Source organism: Arvicola amphibius, chromosome 2, assembly GCF_903992535.2.
Source record: "Arvicola amphibius chromosome 2, mArvAmp1.2, whole genome shotgun sequence".
NCBI lineage: Eukaryota > Metazoa > Chordata > Mammalia > Rodentia > Cricetidae > Arvicola > Arvicola amphibius.
Window position 1 is genome coordinate 41613173 of NC_052048.2, and position 18349 is coordinate 41631521.

At 37.4% G+C, this 18349-nt stretch overlaps 1 protein-coding gene across 1 annotated transcript in view; it reads right to left on the reverse strand.

Moving 5' to 3' along the window:
- Cntn4 (contactin 4) overlaps positions 1 to 18349 on the reverse strand; it is a 353211-nt gene that overhangs the window by 257293 nt on the left and 77569 nt on the right. The window contains exon 3 of the mRNA XM_038319285.1: positions 7008 to 7103. Coding sequence (XP_038175213.1) covers positions 7008 to 7103 — 96 coding nt within the window. The remainder of the gene's footprint in view (positions 1 to 7007; positions 7104 to 18349) is intronic.

Here is an 18349-nt window from a genome sequence, read left to right on the forward strand (position 1 = left end):
AATCCTAGATAAATCACTCAGGAGATTTAGCTGAAAAGTTTATGCCTGCTTATGAGTTGCTTCATAAGGGTAAGTCAAGATTCATGAGTATTTTTAAAAAGTTGCTTATTGATTTTATGCTTAAGCAAATAAAAATGACAGTAAAATTGTGTTTCTAAGTTTTAGTTATATGAATTAATACTATGTTTTTATGTCTCTCTATTCATTAATGTTTGAGTTTATAGGTCAAATGTGAATTTTTTTCCGCTGGCTAAATACTAAACGATGAACTGAGAGCCGTGCTTCAAAGCAAGTTATGGGAAAAAATAGACCCTGCAAGGTGACTGAAAGAAGGGAAACAGAATAAGGTGGAAATAGAAGGATTGTTTTCTGGGAAATGTAGTCAGTTGCTCAAATCACAGGGCATCGATGCAAGATCCATTTAGGTTTATGTTAATGTGTGATAATGATTTGGTAAGTGAGGGTCAGTAAGCCGATACCTTTAGGTATCAATAATACTACAATCAAAAGACAGAGTATTATGGTTCAAGTTCTAGAATGGAACTTAATTGGGATCTAGGGTAGTGAGATGGATCAACAGCTGAGAGATCTTGTTGCCCAGGGATGATGACCTTTTTCAGAATTTCGGCCTCTACATAAAAAGCTTGGGCACATGTTCCATCAGTCCCATTCCAACTGGAGTTGGTGATCTCCCGTTAGTTCTGTCCCACCGTCTCCATGGGTGAACGCACCCCTCATGGTCCTGACTTTCTTTCTCATGTTCTCCCTCCTTCTGCTCCTCATCAGGACCTTGGGAGCTCAGTCCAGTGCTCCAATGTGGGGCTCAGTCATTTTCTATTTTCTTCATCTATCACCAAAAAAAAAAAAAAAAAAAAAAAAAAAAAAAAAAAAAAAAAAAAAAAAAAAAAAAAAAAAAAAAAAAAAAAAAAAAGCTTGGGCATGGTCGTGCATGTGCCTATAACCCAAGTGTTATTGGCAACAAAAACAGGAGGGTCATTTTGGTTTGCTTGCCATCAGCCTAGCTTCAATCAGTGAGAGACCCTGTCTCAAAGGAATAAGGCAAAAAGTGATGAAACAAAATACCCATATCTTCCCTTGTCCTCCACACATACACATGTACACAAAAGTCCCCGCCCCTCTCACACATACACACCCACACCCCCCCCACACACACACACGCAATTAGATATAACACAGTCGTACATTACTGGGAAAGACATGAAGACAGGAGGTAATCTGAAAATAGTAAAATGAAATGGGTTGATAATTGAAGCAAATAAAGTTGTACTTGATAATCAAAAGTTATAAAGAATTGCCAAGTAATAGAATCAAGCATGAGGAAGGCAGCAGGAATGAAGTATAAAGTGGAGAGTCGGGCAGCTTGACTACAGTCTTTGTGGTCATTCTGGATTCGGAGGATATTACATTTTAGCACAGTAAGATTACTCCTGGCTCAGAAACATGTCAGCCTAGCTTGAACTGAGCACATAACTGGATGAATCTAATCCTGAGGATGCTGTATTAGAGCTGAAAGCTGAGTAGGCATGAGAGGATAGTAACAGAAGCTAAAATGAGGAAATACAGCTCAGAGAAATTACATAATCAGCCTAAGACCACAGCAGGGCAATAGGAGAGAGCTAGGGCTACAACATGGGTGACCTACTTTTCCATCTGTATTCTGTCCTTTAGTGATTACAGAATAGTCCATTTGAAATAGCCAGTGTGGGAAGGCATGCGGATTCTTTTAGAGCTCTGAGTATAATTCATGTGAATATGTCCAGATCAAGGGGAACTGACAGAATTCCTGGAGAGGCTTCTATTAGAAAGGTTTTCCTGGGTCAGGTGTTACTTTTATAATATACAGACATCAGTTTTCCAGCCTGACTGTGTATTTGATCATGCATGGGACTTTAAAACTTACCCAGCATACCAGAGAGGATCTGTGTCTCCAAGAAACTTGGATTTAAATGACTTGGGCTAGAGCCCCATGAGTCCTGGCATGGACAGAACTACACATATTTCCATGTTTCCCTTTGTAGAAATACGATGTGTCCTAGGCTACAGTAACCCTGGCATTGACCACTATGTGCCGCCCACATAATTTCATAGTTTTAGCCTCAGGCTTACACAGGAATCACTGTACCCATTGACCCACCTCTCCAGCTCTAAATACATTTTTCATTTGAAGAATATCAGCACTTATATTTGGATAACATCGAATCAAAGGATTCCATCCCAGCAAGGCTGGCCCTAAAATGGTTTTGTAGAGTGGGATCAAAGTGACATGATCTCGAATCTAGTGCTGCCTTAGAGTCAACTCCAGTTTTGTGCAAGTGCAATATTGGGGAGATTTGACCCCCGTTTAGAGCCACACTAAATTTTCTAGGTTATTCTAAAGCCACCTGTCTAAGCTTGGCTAGAGAGGTAAAGGTGTAGGAACCAGAGAAGCAGCTCTGGGTTGCTCACACTTCAGTGTGCATATGAACAGTGGGAGATCTCATTAAGCGCAAGATCTGGTTCAACTGGCCCTGCGTGGGATTTGAGACTTTGCCCTTATTACAAATTCCCAGGTGAGATCACTGTTGCTTTTGAGTAGCAAGGACCTTGGTCTCATAAAAAAAAAAAAAAAAAAAAAAAAAAAAAAAAAAAAAAAAAAAAAAAAAAAAAGACTCAAATCTCCCTCAACAAATAGTTGATGGATTTCAACGATGAATAATCTGGGGACTTAATTACATCAAAAGAAACATCACAAAATACCTCATTTTAATCCTATTTAACGAGAGCCTGGCTAAAGGTCATGAATTTCTGGTGCCAAACAACACAGGGGGTGGCAAAATTAAAGGGAACATTCCAGAATTCAGTGATGTCTGTTTCTAATACAAAAGAGCACCTAGGAACAACCAGAATCCATCAGACTCATCTTTTCTTTTCTGTCTCTATGCCCCCATTTAGTTGTAAAAATCCATGTAATGACTTATATATAAATTCATATATTTATATAAAGTTAGAAACACATATATGTATATATTGAGATGATGATACTACCACACTGACAGAACAGTAAAATCAAATGCTTCTCAAGACATATTATCTGCAGCTCATTTCTGTGCTATTCTAACAATGCACACTTTTTGAAACAGGATGAGCAGCATCCCTTAGAGTGGCTTTCATGGCATTACTGAGTACCCCACTGGTACAGTAAGAGGCTGAGTCATTTCCTTCTCTCTGCGTGATATGTTACAGTTGAAACTAGGATACCATATGCTAAGTCTAAAATGCTCAGTAGGTCCAGTAGCTTTTGGTGATTCTGCCAGCTTTTAGGTAGTATCCAGGCTGCAAAAAAAGCATGAGAAAATTGTAACTACAGTCTGCAATGGAGATTTCTGAAAGAGGGGAGATTTCATCCGATAATCATTAACTGTACTGGACAAAACAGATAGATGTCTGACATGCTCTCTTACAACCTTTAAGATCCTCTTTCTTGTTTTCTTGAAAATTTCCAGCCTGCGTCTGTCTTGCTCACAGTGTTACTGTGTGCATGGCTTTAATAGAGCCTATAATGAGAATATTTATTTTCTTGTCTTTCACCATCAAGACTGTCAAGAATGTCAGAGCAGCTCAAGGAAGTAGATTTCAGAGATGCTGACTGCTGCCAATGGAGACAGGCACATTTCAGAAGTCTATGGCAATTTTTAATAACATTCTCTGTGGGAAGAGTGAAGGAGTTAGGCACCTCCTCATCAGCCTCTTCCCTTCATCATACTGTGTATTTCTTAGTGCTATCATTATGCCAGGGAAGAAAGTTACTTTGAAAATATACCTCTAAGATGAATTGTCAGAGTCAATGTCATGTGACAGAGGCTTAATACTGTGAAGATGCTCATAAAAGAAATTAGAAAAACTCCCATCTTTATTTTAATCAGATTTTGTATTCAGAAGTGCAAATCTGAACAAATTTCACCTGAATCAAAACACAGTTCTATGGTTAACTGGCTTCCTTTATGAAGGACAGACCTTCAATAATGCAAATACACTTAATAAAGACATTCATTAGCATTTATTGAGCTGCAATTATGGAATAATGCGACTAAAAGGGACCTGAGAGATTAGCTGTAAGTTCTTCCCTTGTAAGACAGGAAGAGTGAGGCCTAGAAATATCAAAATATTTGCACAATTTCAAAGGATGATTTGAATCAGAACTAGAAACAGTCCTTGTATCTGTGAGTTTAGTGCTTCCGTTCCAAAAGCACACACCTCAGAAACCCTAAGAATCACACATCCCTGGTAGACTTCACTGGTTGTTTTCCTTCCCAACTGCTTTATAAGCAGGGTGATTGTGCTCTGACTGCAAGGCTTTCTAGGTATTTCACTAATTGTTTTGTTTTGTTTTCCTCTTGGAAAAACTAAATGTGACATGAGATTAACATGGAAGTTACCGAGCTAAGGACATGGCTCAATCGCTAAACTGCCCATCAAACAAGCTTAAGGGTCTGAGTGTGAGCTCCAGAAACAAACTAAGCAAATGCTGCGCTGGTGTGTGCTGCCATCTCACTGCTCAGGAGGCAAAGGCAGGTGGACGTCTGAGGCTCATTGGCCAGTGAACCCAGCTTGCGTGAAAATCTTCAGACCTAAGAGAAACTCTACCAAAACAAACAAACAACAAATAATCCAACACTGTACGGTGGGTAGCTCCTGAAGAATGTCATCCAAGGTTGACCTTTGACCTTATAGACACCACACATGCACATTGCCTATCACACACATACAAAGGAAGTGACATCTTTAATACAAGAAAGTAGTTTCAAACAGGAAGTTTAAAAGTTTGCTCTTTCAATCATGAATTCCAAACAGAAAATTTATGTGATTGTATGATGTGAGGTTCCTCTCTATATGCTGTCCATACCACTGGTAAATAAAGATACTGCTTTGGCTTCTTGATAGGGCAGGGTAGAGCTAGGTGGGGAAAATTAAATTGAATGCTGTGAGAAAGTAGGTGTAGTCAAGGAGAAGCCATGGAGCTGCTGCTGAAGACAGATATGTGAAAATCTTGCCGGTAGGCCACAAACATTATGGTAAAATATAAAATAATGGAAATGGGTTAAATTAAGATGTAAAAGCTATCCAATAAGAAGTTAGGGCTAATAGACCAAGCAGTGATTTAATTAGTACAGTTTCTGTGTATTTATTTTGGGAGTCTTGAGTGTCCAGGAAATGAACAAGCAGCCTCCTACTACAATGTGGTAGTAGATACCAATTTAAATCTGAACACCTTACTACGTAGAGTGCTGTGGGATAGTCTTTTTGTACACTGAGAAGATATATTGCTCTCAATGTTTTAATAAAGAGCTAATGGCCAATAGTTATGAAGGAAGAGGTAAGGTGGGACTTGAACAGGGAAAAAGAGTACAGGGATAAAGAAGGGCAGAGTCACCAGGAGAAGCAAGATGAACTTGCGGTGCTGAAAAAAGGTACTGCCATGTGGTAAAAAGTAGATAAAAATATGGGTTAATTTAAGATGGTAAAAGTTAGTAACCAGTCTAAGCTATCAGTCAATTATTTATAATCAATAGTAAGTCTTCATGTCACTTATTGGGTCAGTGGTTCTGGCGAAAATCTCAGCCTACAAGAGAGATTATTAATCTTGGAGAGAAATTATTTATTTACTTTAGTTTTACTTGTATGACTGTTTTGCCTACACATGTGTATGTGCACACATAAATGTCTGGTTCTTGAGGAAGCCAAAAGAAGTTTCAGATAATACAGAACTGGAGTTATAGAAGACGATAAGCCACAATGTAGGTGCTAGAGCATGTGAACTGCTTAACCAACTCTACAACCCCCAAGTTTGTCAAGTTCATCACTGAAAATATTTGTTAAGGGGGTGGATAGAAAGCTCAGCTGTTGAGAACAGTGGCTGCTCTTATAGGGTGTCCAGGTTTGACCCAGTACAAACACAACAGCTCAAAACAATTTGTAACTCCAATTTGTGGACCTGATGCACTCTTTTGATCTCAGGCATTATGTACATTCATGGTATGCATGCATATGTTCAAGCAAAATAATCACACACCTAGAGCTAACACAAAAATACTTTGTGAGCTTCTAATATATATCTCTTAACCCTGAATGTGCAACTATTGCTTGGTGTTTCCTAGTATTCTCCTTTATAAACACAACCATGGTCGTGACATGAAGTGATTGCTTGACAGACTTGATATTTCAGTGTCTTTTGCCACTTTGTATTATTAAACAAAATAGTATGTAAACTGTTTCTCCATAGTTCTATTAGCTATTACAACAAATTATTTTTTTTTTCCATTTGAATCTCACTTTTATTTGACTGTTATTATTTTTTTTTTTCCTCATGGTTTATTTTTTCAAATTATTAAACCTGAGTTAGGAGTAGCAGGTCAGAACACTGGAAATGAGGAAGTTAGTTGTTCCAGGCCCTGGAGGTAGCATAGGCTTGGGGTATGGAGCCTTTTATCTGTGGGTCTGACACTAACTTTAGGCAGTGGCACCAGAATGGAATTGAATCATTGCATAGCCTGCTGGCATCCAGTGTGCTGGAGAATTGGTTGTTGGTTTTGAAAATAAGAACATACATACTTTGTGGCAGAAGCACAATGGGGGTGGTTTATAGATCCTTTCCCAGACCTAGAAGGGGTAAATAACTAAGTGCCATGTTATCCTTTTAACCCTGCAGAGATGTAATAGATACTGATATTTTAGCTACATTGTCTGACCATGCAAGAGGATTCTGACTTTGATTAGCTTAGGCATGTATTCCATTGTACCAGGCACAGGATAGGACAGGACATTTGCACAATCTGATATTTTCCTATTATAATTATGGGAGGCATTCACAACATCCTTACTATACACAGAAGGACTATGGGAATATGTATAAATGACACTGTTCCCTGAGCTGGTATCAAGAGGGAAAACATTCTTCAAGAAAAATATCAGCAAGCGAAGTGTGCACACATGGACATATTTGTAAGTACCTCCAGAATGGGGCGGCGGGCCACACAGGAGCACCATTCCCTGACCCCGACGGACTGACACTGTGCTTCTTGTCCTTGTCTTAAAGTTCTCAAGATCTGTTGGGAGAAATGAAGGAAAACACATTTAAGCTTTACATCCCTAAAATACCAAGGGAGACTATTGCTATTTCCAATAAGGGAGTTGAGCTGAAAAATATCCTGGATTGCATCTATACCAGGGAAATTGTGCTTAGTTGATACTGCATATTTAGCAATATTGTTTCCCACTCCTAGATTCCATTGTTAGATTGTCCAATAAAACAGGTACTGTCCATGTGTGCCTATCAGAATATCTAAAATTAAATGTGTGATTTAGTTCCTCTGATAACACTAGTCAATTTTTGAGTACTCAGTAACTACATACCATACTGAAAAGTACACATAAAGAACACTTCTATCATTCTAGAAAATTCTATTAGACATTAACAACATAGGTGAAGAAACTGAAGTTTGTTTTACCTCCTGCAGTTAAGTGTCATTGTTATGATACAAACTCTTATTTCTGATACAATACCATTTTCACAAACTTATTTTATGCAACTACACTTTCTCTATATATTTATTGTTGATATGTATTATATATACACATACACGCACACCTATATATATATGCAATCTGAGTTTTAGAGATATAGATCATAGATACAGTACAAGCTTGTCCTGAAATCACAATCTCAAACACTCTCTTTTTAAATAACATACTTCCAAGTGCTGGGATTATCAGACTCTATTCTTCTATGCACATATTATATGTATATGTATATATAAGTACAATATAAGCAGACATATTCACAAACAGGTTATTTTAAATTCATATCTGTTTTTAAATATTGATAAGGGGCTGATTATCATTCTTTTGGGTAGAAACTCTTATTTCTACAAGAAGAAGAGGGTAGGCATTTATAGCCCAAGGGATACAACTGGAAGAAACAAATAACCAGCTACAAGTAGATAATGAGTGGTATAAAAGACATAATAAAGTGGCAGATGTCATTCAACAGAATATTTTAGCTTCTGACATACCCAGTACAAATTCTCCTAATAATGAGTACAGAAACATTTATTTCTTAATTTTTTCCCTTACTGTTTGAATCATTTGATCTAAATAGCCATTTTGGATTTCAGATTTTTTGTTTTGTTTTTTGACTCAAATATGTCATAGGGGATTATAAGTCACGTGGTGGTTCCCACTGGGGTAGAATAACACTGACTTCCTTTGTGGCCATTTTAATGGTTACTTTGCAATGATAAGATTGTCTTATGAAAGATGAACCACAATTATAAAACAATCATATGAGCTCAGTATCATTACTGCCTATACTTACTATGAAACCTATGAATGACAGGGCCACATGAGCCTGGGCAACCTTTGCCTAATTACCAATTGACAGGTTTCCCATCCAGGTTATTTTCAGGGAAAGTGTAGAATACATAAAAAGCATATGAACCATTTATTCTCACAGCTTTTTCTAGATCTGGGAAGAAATAATCTCACATCAACAAAACCCAAAGAAGAGAAACACATATACAATACCACCACCAACAACAACAAAACCAAAAATCGCAGGAACTAGCAATTACTGGTCATTAATATCTCCTCTTATCAATGGCCTCAATTTGCTTTTAAAAAGGCACAGGCTAACAGCATGGATACAAAAACAGGATTCTTCCTTCTGCTACATACAAGAAACACACCTCCACTTCAAAGACAGACATTACCTCAGAGAAAAGAACTGGGAAAAGATTTTCCAATCAAATGGACCTAAAAAAAAAACAAGCTTGTGTAGCTATCTTAATATCTATCAAAATAGACTTTAAAATTAATCAAAAGAGATGAGGAAGGACATTTCATATTCACCACAGGAAAAAAATCCTTCAAGATGAAGTCTCAATTCTGAAAATCTATGCACCAAATACAAAGGCACCCACATTTGTAAAACAAGCATTACTAAAGGTTAAATCGTACGTCAAACTCCACACAGTAATAGTGGGAGACTTCAACACCCTGCTCTCACCATTGAACAGGGCTTCCAAACAGAAATTTAGCAGAGAAATAAAGGTACTAACAAATATTATGACTCAAATGGGTTTAATAGAGCATTCTACCCAAACATAAAAGAATATACTATCTTCTCAGCTCCTCATGGAAAACTGGCCACATACTTGGTAACAACAGCAACAAAAAACACCTCAAAAGATACCAAAAAAATTGGAATGAGCCCCTGTATCTTATTGGATCACCATGGCTTAAAGTTAGAATTAAACAACACTAATTGCAGAAAGCCTACAAACTCATGAAAGTTGATCAATGCTCAACTGAATCACCCCTGGGTCAAGGAAGAAATAAAGAAGCATAACAACAAAACTGAAAGTTCTAGAACAAAAAGAAACAAACTCACACAGAAGGAGTAGATGCCAGAAAAAAATCAAAATGAAGGTTGAAATCAATAAAATTGAAACAAAGAAAACAATACAAAGAGTCTATGTGTCAAAAAGTTGGTTCTTTGAGAAAATCAACAAGTTAAACAAACCTTTATCTAGACTAACCAATAGGCAGAGAGAGAGGATATCCAAATTAATGAAGTCAGAAATGAAAAGGGAACATAACAACAGACATGGAGGAAATCCAGAGAGTCATCAGGTCATATTTCAAAAACCTGAACTCCACAAAATTGGAAAACATAAAGGAAATGGACAACTTTTTGGATAAACACCACCACTTACCAAAATTAAATCAAGAAAAACAATTTAAATAGACCCATAACTCCTAAGGAAATCGAAGCAGTCATTAAAAGTCTTGCAAACAAAAAAAAAAAAAAATCTAGGATCAGTTGGTTTTAGCATAGAATTCTGCCAGAATTTCAAAGAAGAGCTAATACTAATACTCCTCAAATTGTTCTACACAATAGAAAAAGAATGAACATTGCCAAACTCTTTTTACAAGGCTACAGTTACCCTGATACCCAAGCCATACAAAGATACAACTAAAAAAGAGAGTAACAGATCAATTTCCCTTATGAATATTAATGTAAAATACTCAGTAAAATACTGAAACCGAATCCAAGACAACATCAGAAAAATCATTCACCATGATCAAATAGGCTCCATCCAAGAGATGCAGGAATGATTCAACATTTGAAAATCTGTCAGTATAAACAATCTGAAAAAAAATATGATCATCTCATTAAAGGGTGAAAAACTTTTGACAATATCCAACACCTCTTCATGATAAAGGTCTTGCAGAGATCAGAGATACAAGGAACATACCTAAACACAATGAAGGCAATACACAGAAAGTCAACAGCCAACATCAAACTAAATGGAGAGAAACTCAAAGAGATGACTCTAAAATCAGGAAAAAGACAAGGCTATCCACTCTCTCCATATCTATTCTATACAGTATATGAAGTTCTAGCCAGAGCAATAAGACAACAAAGGGAGATCAAGGGGATATAAATTGGAAAGGAGAAGTAAAACTTTTACTACTTGCAGATGATATGATAGTATACAGAAGTGATTTGAAATTGTTTTTACCAGGCAACTTCTGTATCTGATAAACACCTTCAGTAAGGTGACAGGACACACGATTAACTCAAGAAAACAGTAGGCCTCCTATACACAAATTATAAACAGACTGAGAAAGAAATCAGAGAAACATAACCCTTTAAAATAGCCACAAATAACTCATAATATATATAACTCTAACCAAACAAGTGAAATACATGTATGACAAGAACTTTAAATCTTTGAAGAAAGAAATTAAAAAAGATACCAGAAAATGGAAAGATCTCCAATGCTCTTGGGTAGGTAAAATTCACATAGTAAAACTGACAATCTACCAAAAGCATTCTACAGCTTCAATGCAATCCTCATCAAAATCCCAACACAATTCTTCACAGATCTTGAAAGAATACTCAACTTTATATGGAAAAAAAACACAGAAAAGCTAAAACAAAAATAATCCTGTACTATAAAGAAACTTCTGGAGGCATCACCATCCCTGACTTGAAGCTCTACTGTAGAGCTATAGCAGTGAAAACAGCTTGGTATTGGCACAAAAACTGACAGATGGACCAATGGAATGGAATTAAAGACCCTGATATTAATCCACACACATACACATACCTGAATTTGAACAAAGAAGCTAAAATTATACAATGGAAAAAAAGCATCTTCAACAAATGATGCTGGCCGGGCGGTGGTGGCGCACGCCTTTAATCCCAGCAAGCACTCGGGAGGCAGAGGCAGGCGGATCTCTGAGTTCGAGGCCAGCCTGGTCTACAAGATCTAGTTCCAGGACAGGCTCTGGAAACTATAGGGAAACCCTGTCTCGAAAAACCAAAAAAAAAAAAAAATAAATAAAAACAAATGATGCTGACATAATTGAGTGTTGACATGTAGAAGAATGCAAATAGATCCATATCTATCACTCTGCACAAAACTCAAGTCCAAATGGATCAAAGACTTCAACATAAATCCAGCCACACTGAACCTCATAGAAGAGAAAGCAGAGAGTATCTTTGAATGCCTTGACACAACAGACCACTTCCTGAATATAACACCAACAATAGAGACTCTGAAACTGACAATTAATAAATGGTACCTCCTGAAACTGAGGAGCTTCTATAAGCAGAGGACACAGTTAAAAGACAAAATGGCAGCCCACAAAGTGGGAAAAGGTCTTCATCAACCTCATATCTGTTAGGGGCTGATCTCCAAAATAAACAAAGAACTCAGATAACTTGACATCAAAATATTAAATAATCCAATTAAAATATTTGGTACAGATCTAAACAGAGAATTCCCCACAGAGGACTCTCAAATGGCTGAAAGGCACTTAAAAAATTGCTCAACACCCTTAGGCATCAGGGAAATACAAATCAAAACCATTCTGAGGTACCATCTTACACCTGTCATAATGGGCTAAGATCAAAAACACTAATTACAGCTTATTCTCGAGAGGATGTTGAGGAAAGGGAACACTTTTTCATTGCTAGTGGGTATGAGTGAAAACTTGTACAGTCACTTTGGAAATCAGTATGGCAGTTTCTCTGAAAACTGGGAATCAGACTACCTCAAGACCCAGCAATAACACTCTGGTCATATACCCAAAGGATGCACACTTATACCACAAAAACATTTGCTCAACTATGTTCATAGCAGCACTATTCATAATAGCCAGAACCTGGAAACAATCTAGATATCCCTCAGCTAAATAATGATAAAGAAAATGTGGTATATTTACACAATGAAGTACTACTCAGCTATAAAAAAAACAATGACATCTTGAAATTTGCAGGAAAATGGATGGAACTAGAATAAAACCATTTAAAGTGAGGTAACCCAGACCTAAAAAGGCAAAAATGGTATATACTCACTCAAAAATGGATATTAGATATAAAGCAAAGGATAACCAGCCTACAGTCCACAAACCCAGAGAATCCAGGAAACAAAGAGGACCCTAAGAGAGATATACAAGGATACCCCTGAAAAGGAGAAATAGAAAATATCTCCTGAGTAAGTGGGGAGTGTGGGGCAAGGGTGGAGGGTGGAAGGGGAGTAGAAAAAAGAAAAGGGAGGGGGGAAGAAGATCATGAAAGATCAGGAAGGTTGAGTTGGGGGAAGGACAGAGAGAAAGAACAAGGAATGAGATATCTTGAGAGAGGGAGCCATTATAAGGTTAGTGAGAAACCTGACACTAAAGAAATTCCCAAGAATCCGCAAGGATGACCCCGGCTAAGAATCAAAGCAATAGTTGAGAGAGTGCCTTAACTGCCCTTATCCTGTAAGCAGATTGATACTATCTTAATTGTCATCATAAAACCTTCATCCAGTAACTGATGGAAGCAGATGCAGAGATTCACAGTTCAGCACTGGGCTGAGCTCCTGGAGTCCACTTGTAGAGAGGGAGGAGTGATATTATGAGCAAAGCGGTCAAGACCATGATGGGAAAACCCACAGAAATAGCTGACCTGAGCTACTGGGAGCTCACTGACTCTGGAATGGGAAACTTATATTGGACTGAACTAGGCCCTCTCAATGTGGATGACAGTTTTGTGGTTTGGGCAGCTCGTGGGGCCACTAATTGTAAAGCTAGATTTATCCCTAGTGTATGAACTGGCTTTTTGGAATCCATTCCCTATGGAGAGATTGATACCTTGCTCAGCCTAGATACAAGAAGGGGGCTTGGTCCTGCTTCAGGTAATATGACAGACTGTTGATTTCTGGTGGGAGGCCTCACCCTCTCTGAGAAATAGTTGGGAAGTGGGGTTGGGGGAAGTTAGGGGGAGCGGGAGAAGGGGAGGGAGAGGGAACTGGGATCCGTATGCAAAATAAAAAGATTGTTTTAAAATATAAAGCAATAATGGGAGATGGGGAGAGAGAAGTGAGAAGGGGAGGATGGGGAGAACTTGGGGGAATGGGACAGTTGGGATGGAGGAGGAGTGGATATGGGAGCAGGGAAGTATATATCTTAATTAAGGGAGCCATTTGAGGGTTGGCAAGAGATTTAGCTCTAGAGGGGTTCCCAGGTGTCCAAGGAGATTTCCCCAGCTTGTTCCTTGAGCAGTTGAGTAGTGGGTGCCTGAACTGGCCCTATTCTATAGCCACACTGATGAATATCTTGTATACCACCATAGAACCTTCATCTGGACAGAGACCCACATTGGAGTACTGGTCTGAGCTCCCAAGGTCCAAATGAGGAGCAGAAGGAGAGAGAACATGAGCAAGGAAGTCAGGACCACGAGGGGTGCGCCCACCCACTGTGACAGTGGGGCTGATCTAATGGGAACTCACCAAGGCCAGCTGGACTGCGTCTGATGGAGCATGTGATCAAACCGGACACTCTGAATGTGGCTTACATGGAGGGCTGACTGAGAAGCCAAGGGCAGTGGCACTGGGTTTTGATTCTACTGCATGTACTGGCTTTGTGGGAACCTAGTCTGTTTGGATGCTCACCTTCCTAGACCTGGATGGAGAGGGGAGGGCCTTGGACTTCCCACAGGGCAGGGAACCCTGACTGCTCTTTGGACTGGAGAAGGAGAGGAAGGGGGAATAGGGTAGGGGAGAAATGGGAGAAGGGGAGTATTGAAAATTTGTAATAATAATAAGAATAATAAGAAAAAAAGAAAAAAGAAAGCAATAAAAGTACACACTTTAAAAGTATTATTATTTTTAGATAATTTCCACTTAGTACCATCAGGATGCAAACACTATGAGAATGGTATTTCTGCCCTATACTGAGTCAAGAGCTCCATTAATTTCTCCACTGCAGAACTCAATCATGTCAATCTAAAGACTATCAGCATGGAATGAGAAAGGAAACATATATCCTGAACACAGAATCAAACAGTGCTAGAATCCAAGTTACATTTATGATGTAGTATAATTCTTTTTATCCTATGGTGTTTTAATTAGTCTCCAGTATATGTTTCTGTTCACTAAGGAACTTATAATCTCATAGAAATTCCCTAAGCATCTCACGAAAAAAATAAAAAAGCATCCAAGTTGCAACAAACATCAGAGTGAACTGGGGATGCTCAAAAAAACAAATGATATATATGTCCATATGTGAGAAAATATGACAGATTCTAAACTGATACTTTCAAATATCATAATCTACCCACAGTCTAATCTGTAGCTAGTAAAACTGTAATTTTCTAAGTCAAAGGGCTGTGTATGTGAATGAGAAATTTTTATGCTTGTCCAAGTTTTTTATTCATAATATTTATAACCTATATAATAAATATGAATTATATATTACAAATATAAAATATACACCTTTCATTATCAAATATATTTTACATACTTATCTAGCACCCCAAACAAACAAACAAACAAACAAACAAAAATCCTTGAGAGAATTAAAGTCAAGCTACACAGATTTCATTCCAAATGGCTGTTCTAACTGTGTAGAAGTTCACTGAGATGTATAGGCTTTGGGTCTGGTTAATTTCAGAATGTATGTGTGTACGCGTGCATGCATGTGTGTGTGTTGCAAGATTTCAATAGTAAAGTATATAAATAAAACATGTACAGTAGGCTAATAAATTAAGATATTTGCTGTTACTTTATCACCAAAACTTTGGTATTGGATAATGACCATGGCAACAACACTAAGAAAGAGAATACATTGTGGGTAGCACTTCTTCACCCTGACCATTACACAACTTGCAAAAATACCACTTACAAATTGTACTGAAGTCGTCCCATGTACTTTTCTTATACATCTTTGTCTAATTCCATTATGGATCCAATTCTCCATTCAAGGATGATATAATAGAGTTCTGATTATTTAAGAAAATTCAGTGTTTTAGTGCTCATGCAGCTGGAAAATGTTATCTCTTTCCCTCCAGAGCCACTGAGAGAGCTTTAGCTTCACTAGGAGTTTAGTGAGCTCAAGGACAAATATCACTTAAACAAGTCACTTGATAAAGTTTGTGCTAATGAATTTTCTATCAGTGAATATAAGGGTGGCTACATTTCAATGCAGTGTGTTGGCTAGGGATATTGGTCCCAAATCTTCCCTTTCCTATGGATGAGAACTTAATGTGGGAATTTAAATAACTTGGCACAAAGGATGAAACAGCAGGAAGAGGCAGAAACAACTCTTGTAAGAAAGAGGAATGCTGCCACTTTGGAGAGTACCTAAACTATTTTCTTTGAGCTCTTCTTCCTTATACTCATGCATTTGGTTACTAAAGCAATGGCTGACTATTAGATACAGCAAATGACAAAGAATTAATATTGATGTGCCACAGTTTCTTTAAACAGCAGGGTTTTCTAGCTTTACATATGGCTCATTGATATGCAATGCATACATCTTAAAAATAACTATCTCTACTTTTGTGGTGACTTCATTTGTCATCATTTGGTATAAAGATTTCTGAGATAATGTGCTGAAGGAAGAACAGTTTTATGGTAGATAATTTTTCAAATCATATTTTTTTACTCCCAAGTATTTATCCTTTATTTTCTTGTATAAAATGGTATTGATATCTTATTTTTAACCAAATTAGAAAATGTGTATTTGCAGTGAGCTAGCGCATCAAGACCACAAGAGTGATTTAACCGTTAAATTCCTGGATGAATGAAGGGACACAAACCTTAAAATTGTGACATGCAATCACTAATCAAAAACCCAAGAACAGAAAGGCATTTTGAATTCAAGCCACAGAATAAGTCAGAGAGCAAGATGGAAATACATCTAAATATTTCCTGTGTAGAAACTTATTAAAAGCTGAGAGCTTGTTTAAAAAAAAAAACACTAGCTTACTATAAATACTTGGACATTGACTAAGAAAAAGCAATTTATTTACGCCACCATTAAGAGACCAGGCATTGCACACATGGGCAGGAAGGGCTGAAGCTATCTGCAAGCTGGCACCTCCCAGAGGAGAATATAAAAAGTTGAGCTGTAAAATGGCCAGGAGAGGTTAATGAGATAGTAACACACATCATGGTTTGCCATAAGTCCACAGAGGGAAGGGAGAAAATGAAGAATGAAAAATGGCACAGTAAACTACGCACATAATGCAGTCACTTTTAGTTATGTATTCCGTGTATCATATAAGTTTTAAAATACAAATTTATATTTTTTCTTGCTTTGGATAGACCTGGATTCTATTAATTCTCACAATGTGTTCTCAGCACAAGAAACTGTCACCACCCATCTCCTGTCTTACTGCTTCCTCCAGTTTTGAAATAAAGTAATCAATAAGGAAATCAATATCAACCCAGGAAGATGGTCAAGTAATATGATGGTTATGAATATGATTTCCATAATGATGATTTCCACATTTATAAAAAGAAAGAGGCATTTTCAGAGAGTAATTCCAAAACCCTGTTACCAGGCAGCATATTTTCAACTATATCTCGAATGTGTTCCATTTGCCCCCTAAGTGTGGCTGCACATACTCATGGTGGCTGTGACTGCAGAGGTTTATATCCAGAACAAATCTGAATTCACAAACCCTCATAGGTTGCAAAAGGCACATTTTAAAAAACATTCTTTCCTCTCAGGAAGGATGAAGAAACCGTTAGTGAGGCTGGCATGGTTGACTGGATTTCCAAGTGTGAGTTTAGAGCAGGAGGAAGAATTGCTCAGTGATTTATCACACTGGCTTTGGAGTCAAAGGGAGGAAGAGCTGCTCAATGGTTTATCACAATGGCTTTGGAGTCAAAGGGCCAGGTATATGCTTTTAGCACTCGTACCCCATCACTGTATGATGTGGGTGAATTCCTTAATCTCCTTGAACTTCTATTTCTTCATTGCTAGTATCAGGTCAATAACTCCTATCTTGTAGGGATTCCTGAAGATTAAAATGAGGTGTGTAAAGCACTTAACTTGCTGCCTGCTCCAAAGTTAGTGGTCTATAAGCGTTAGTACAACCATTATGGTTTTTGAGCATCAAAGAAAATTCTACACAAAGTGACTTACCAGGAGAAAATGAGTTTAAATTTCTCCTAAAGTAATATCGACATTTGTATGTCAAAGTCAAAGTTTTCTTGGAACATGTAACACACACACACACACACACACACACACATATACACACACACACCCCACCCTATGACACAGCTTACTCATAAAACTTAAACATATCCTCTTTTGCTATTTTGTTAAGCAAAGACACTTGCTACAGTACTTTATCCCTGTGAGTCTGCAGTCTGCAACCTTACAATTATAAATGTGATGGCTCCAGGTAATTTCCTGAAAGAAATTCTTTGTATAATATTATTATCTGAAAGAATTTGTGTTTCTTTTCACTATAAAAAATGAAAAAAAGATTCATGAAATAGGAAATTTTCCTCTTTGAAATCAAAAATATTATTAATATTTTTAGATTTTTTGAGACATGGTCTCAAACAATGTAGGGTGGTTTCAGATTTGCTGTGTAATTGAGGATAACCTTGAATGTATGATCTTCCAGCTGATACTTACAGAGAGTTGAGACTGTAGACATGTGCTATTACACATAGTTTTATATGGTGCTGAAGATAATAACATACACTGCCAGCCCTACTATGCTACTTTTAATCAGAAATAAATATATATTATAAACATTTAGTCATTAAATGTAAAGTTTTAGGAGTTCATTCTTTACACTAAAAATAAAAATATAAGTCAAAGCTTAAATAAGTTCAGGCATACTGATACTCATAAAATATTGATAGAACTGCATATATCTTACTCTTTCTTTTTTAGGAAATACAATTTTACTTTCTATTATACATATATATGTATATACACACACACACACACACACACACACACACACACACACACACACACACATATATAT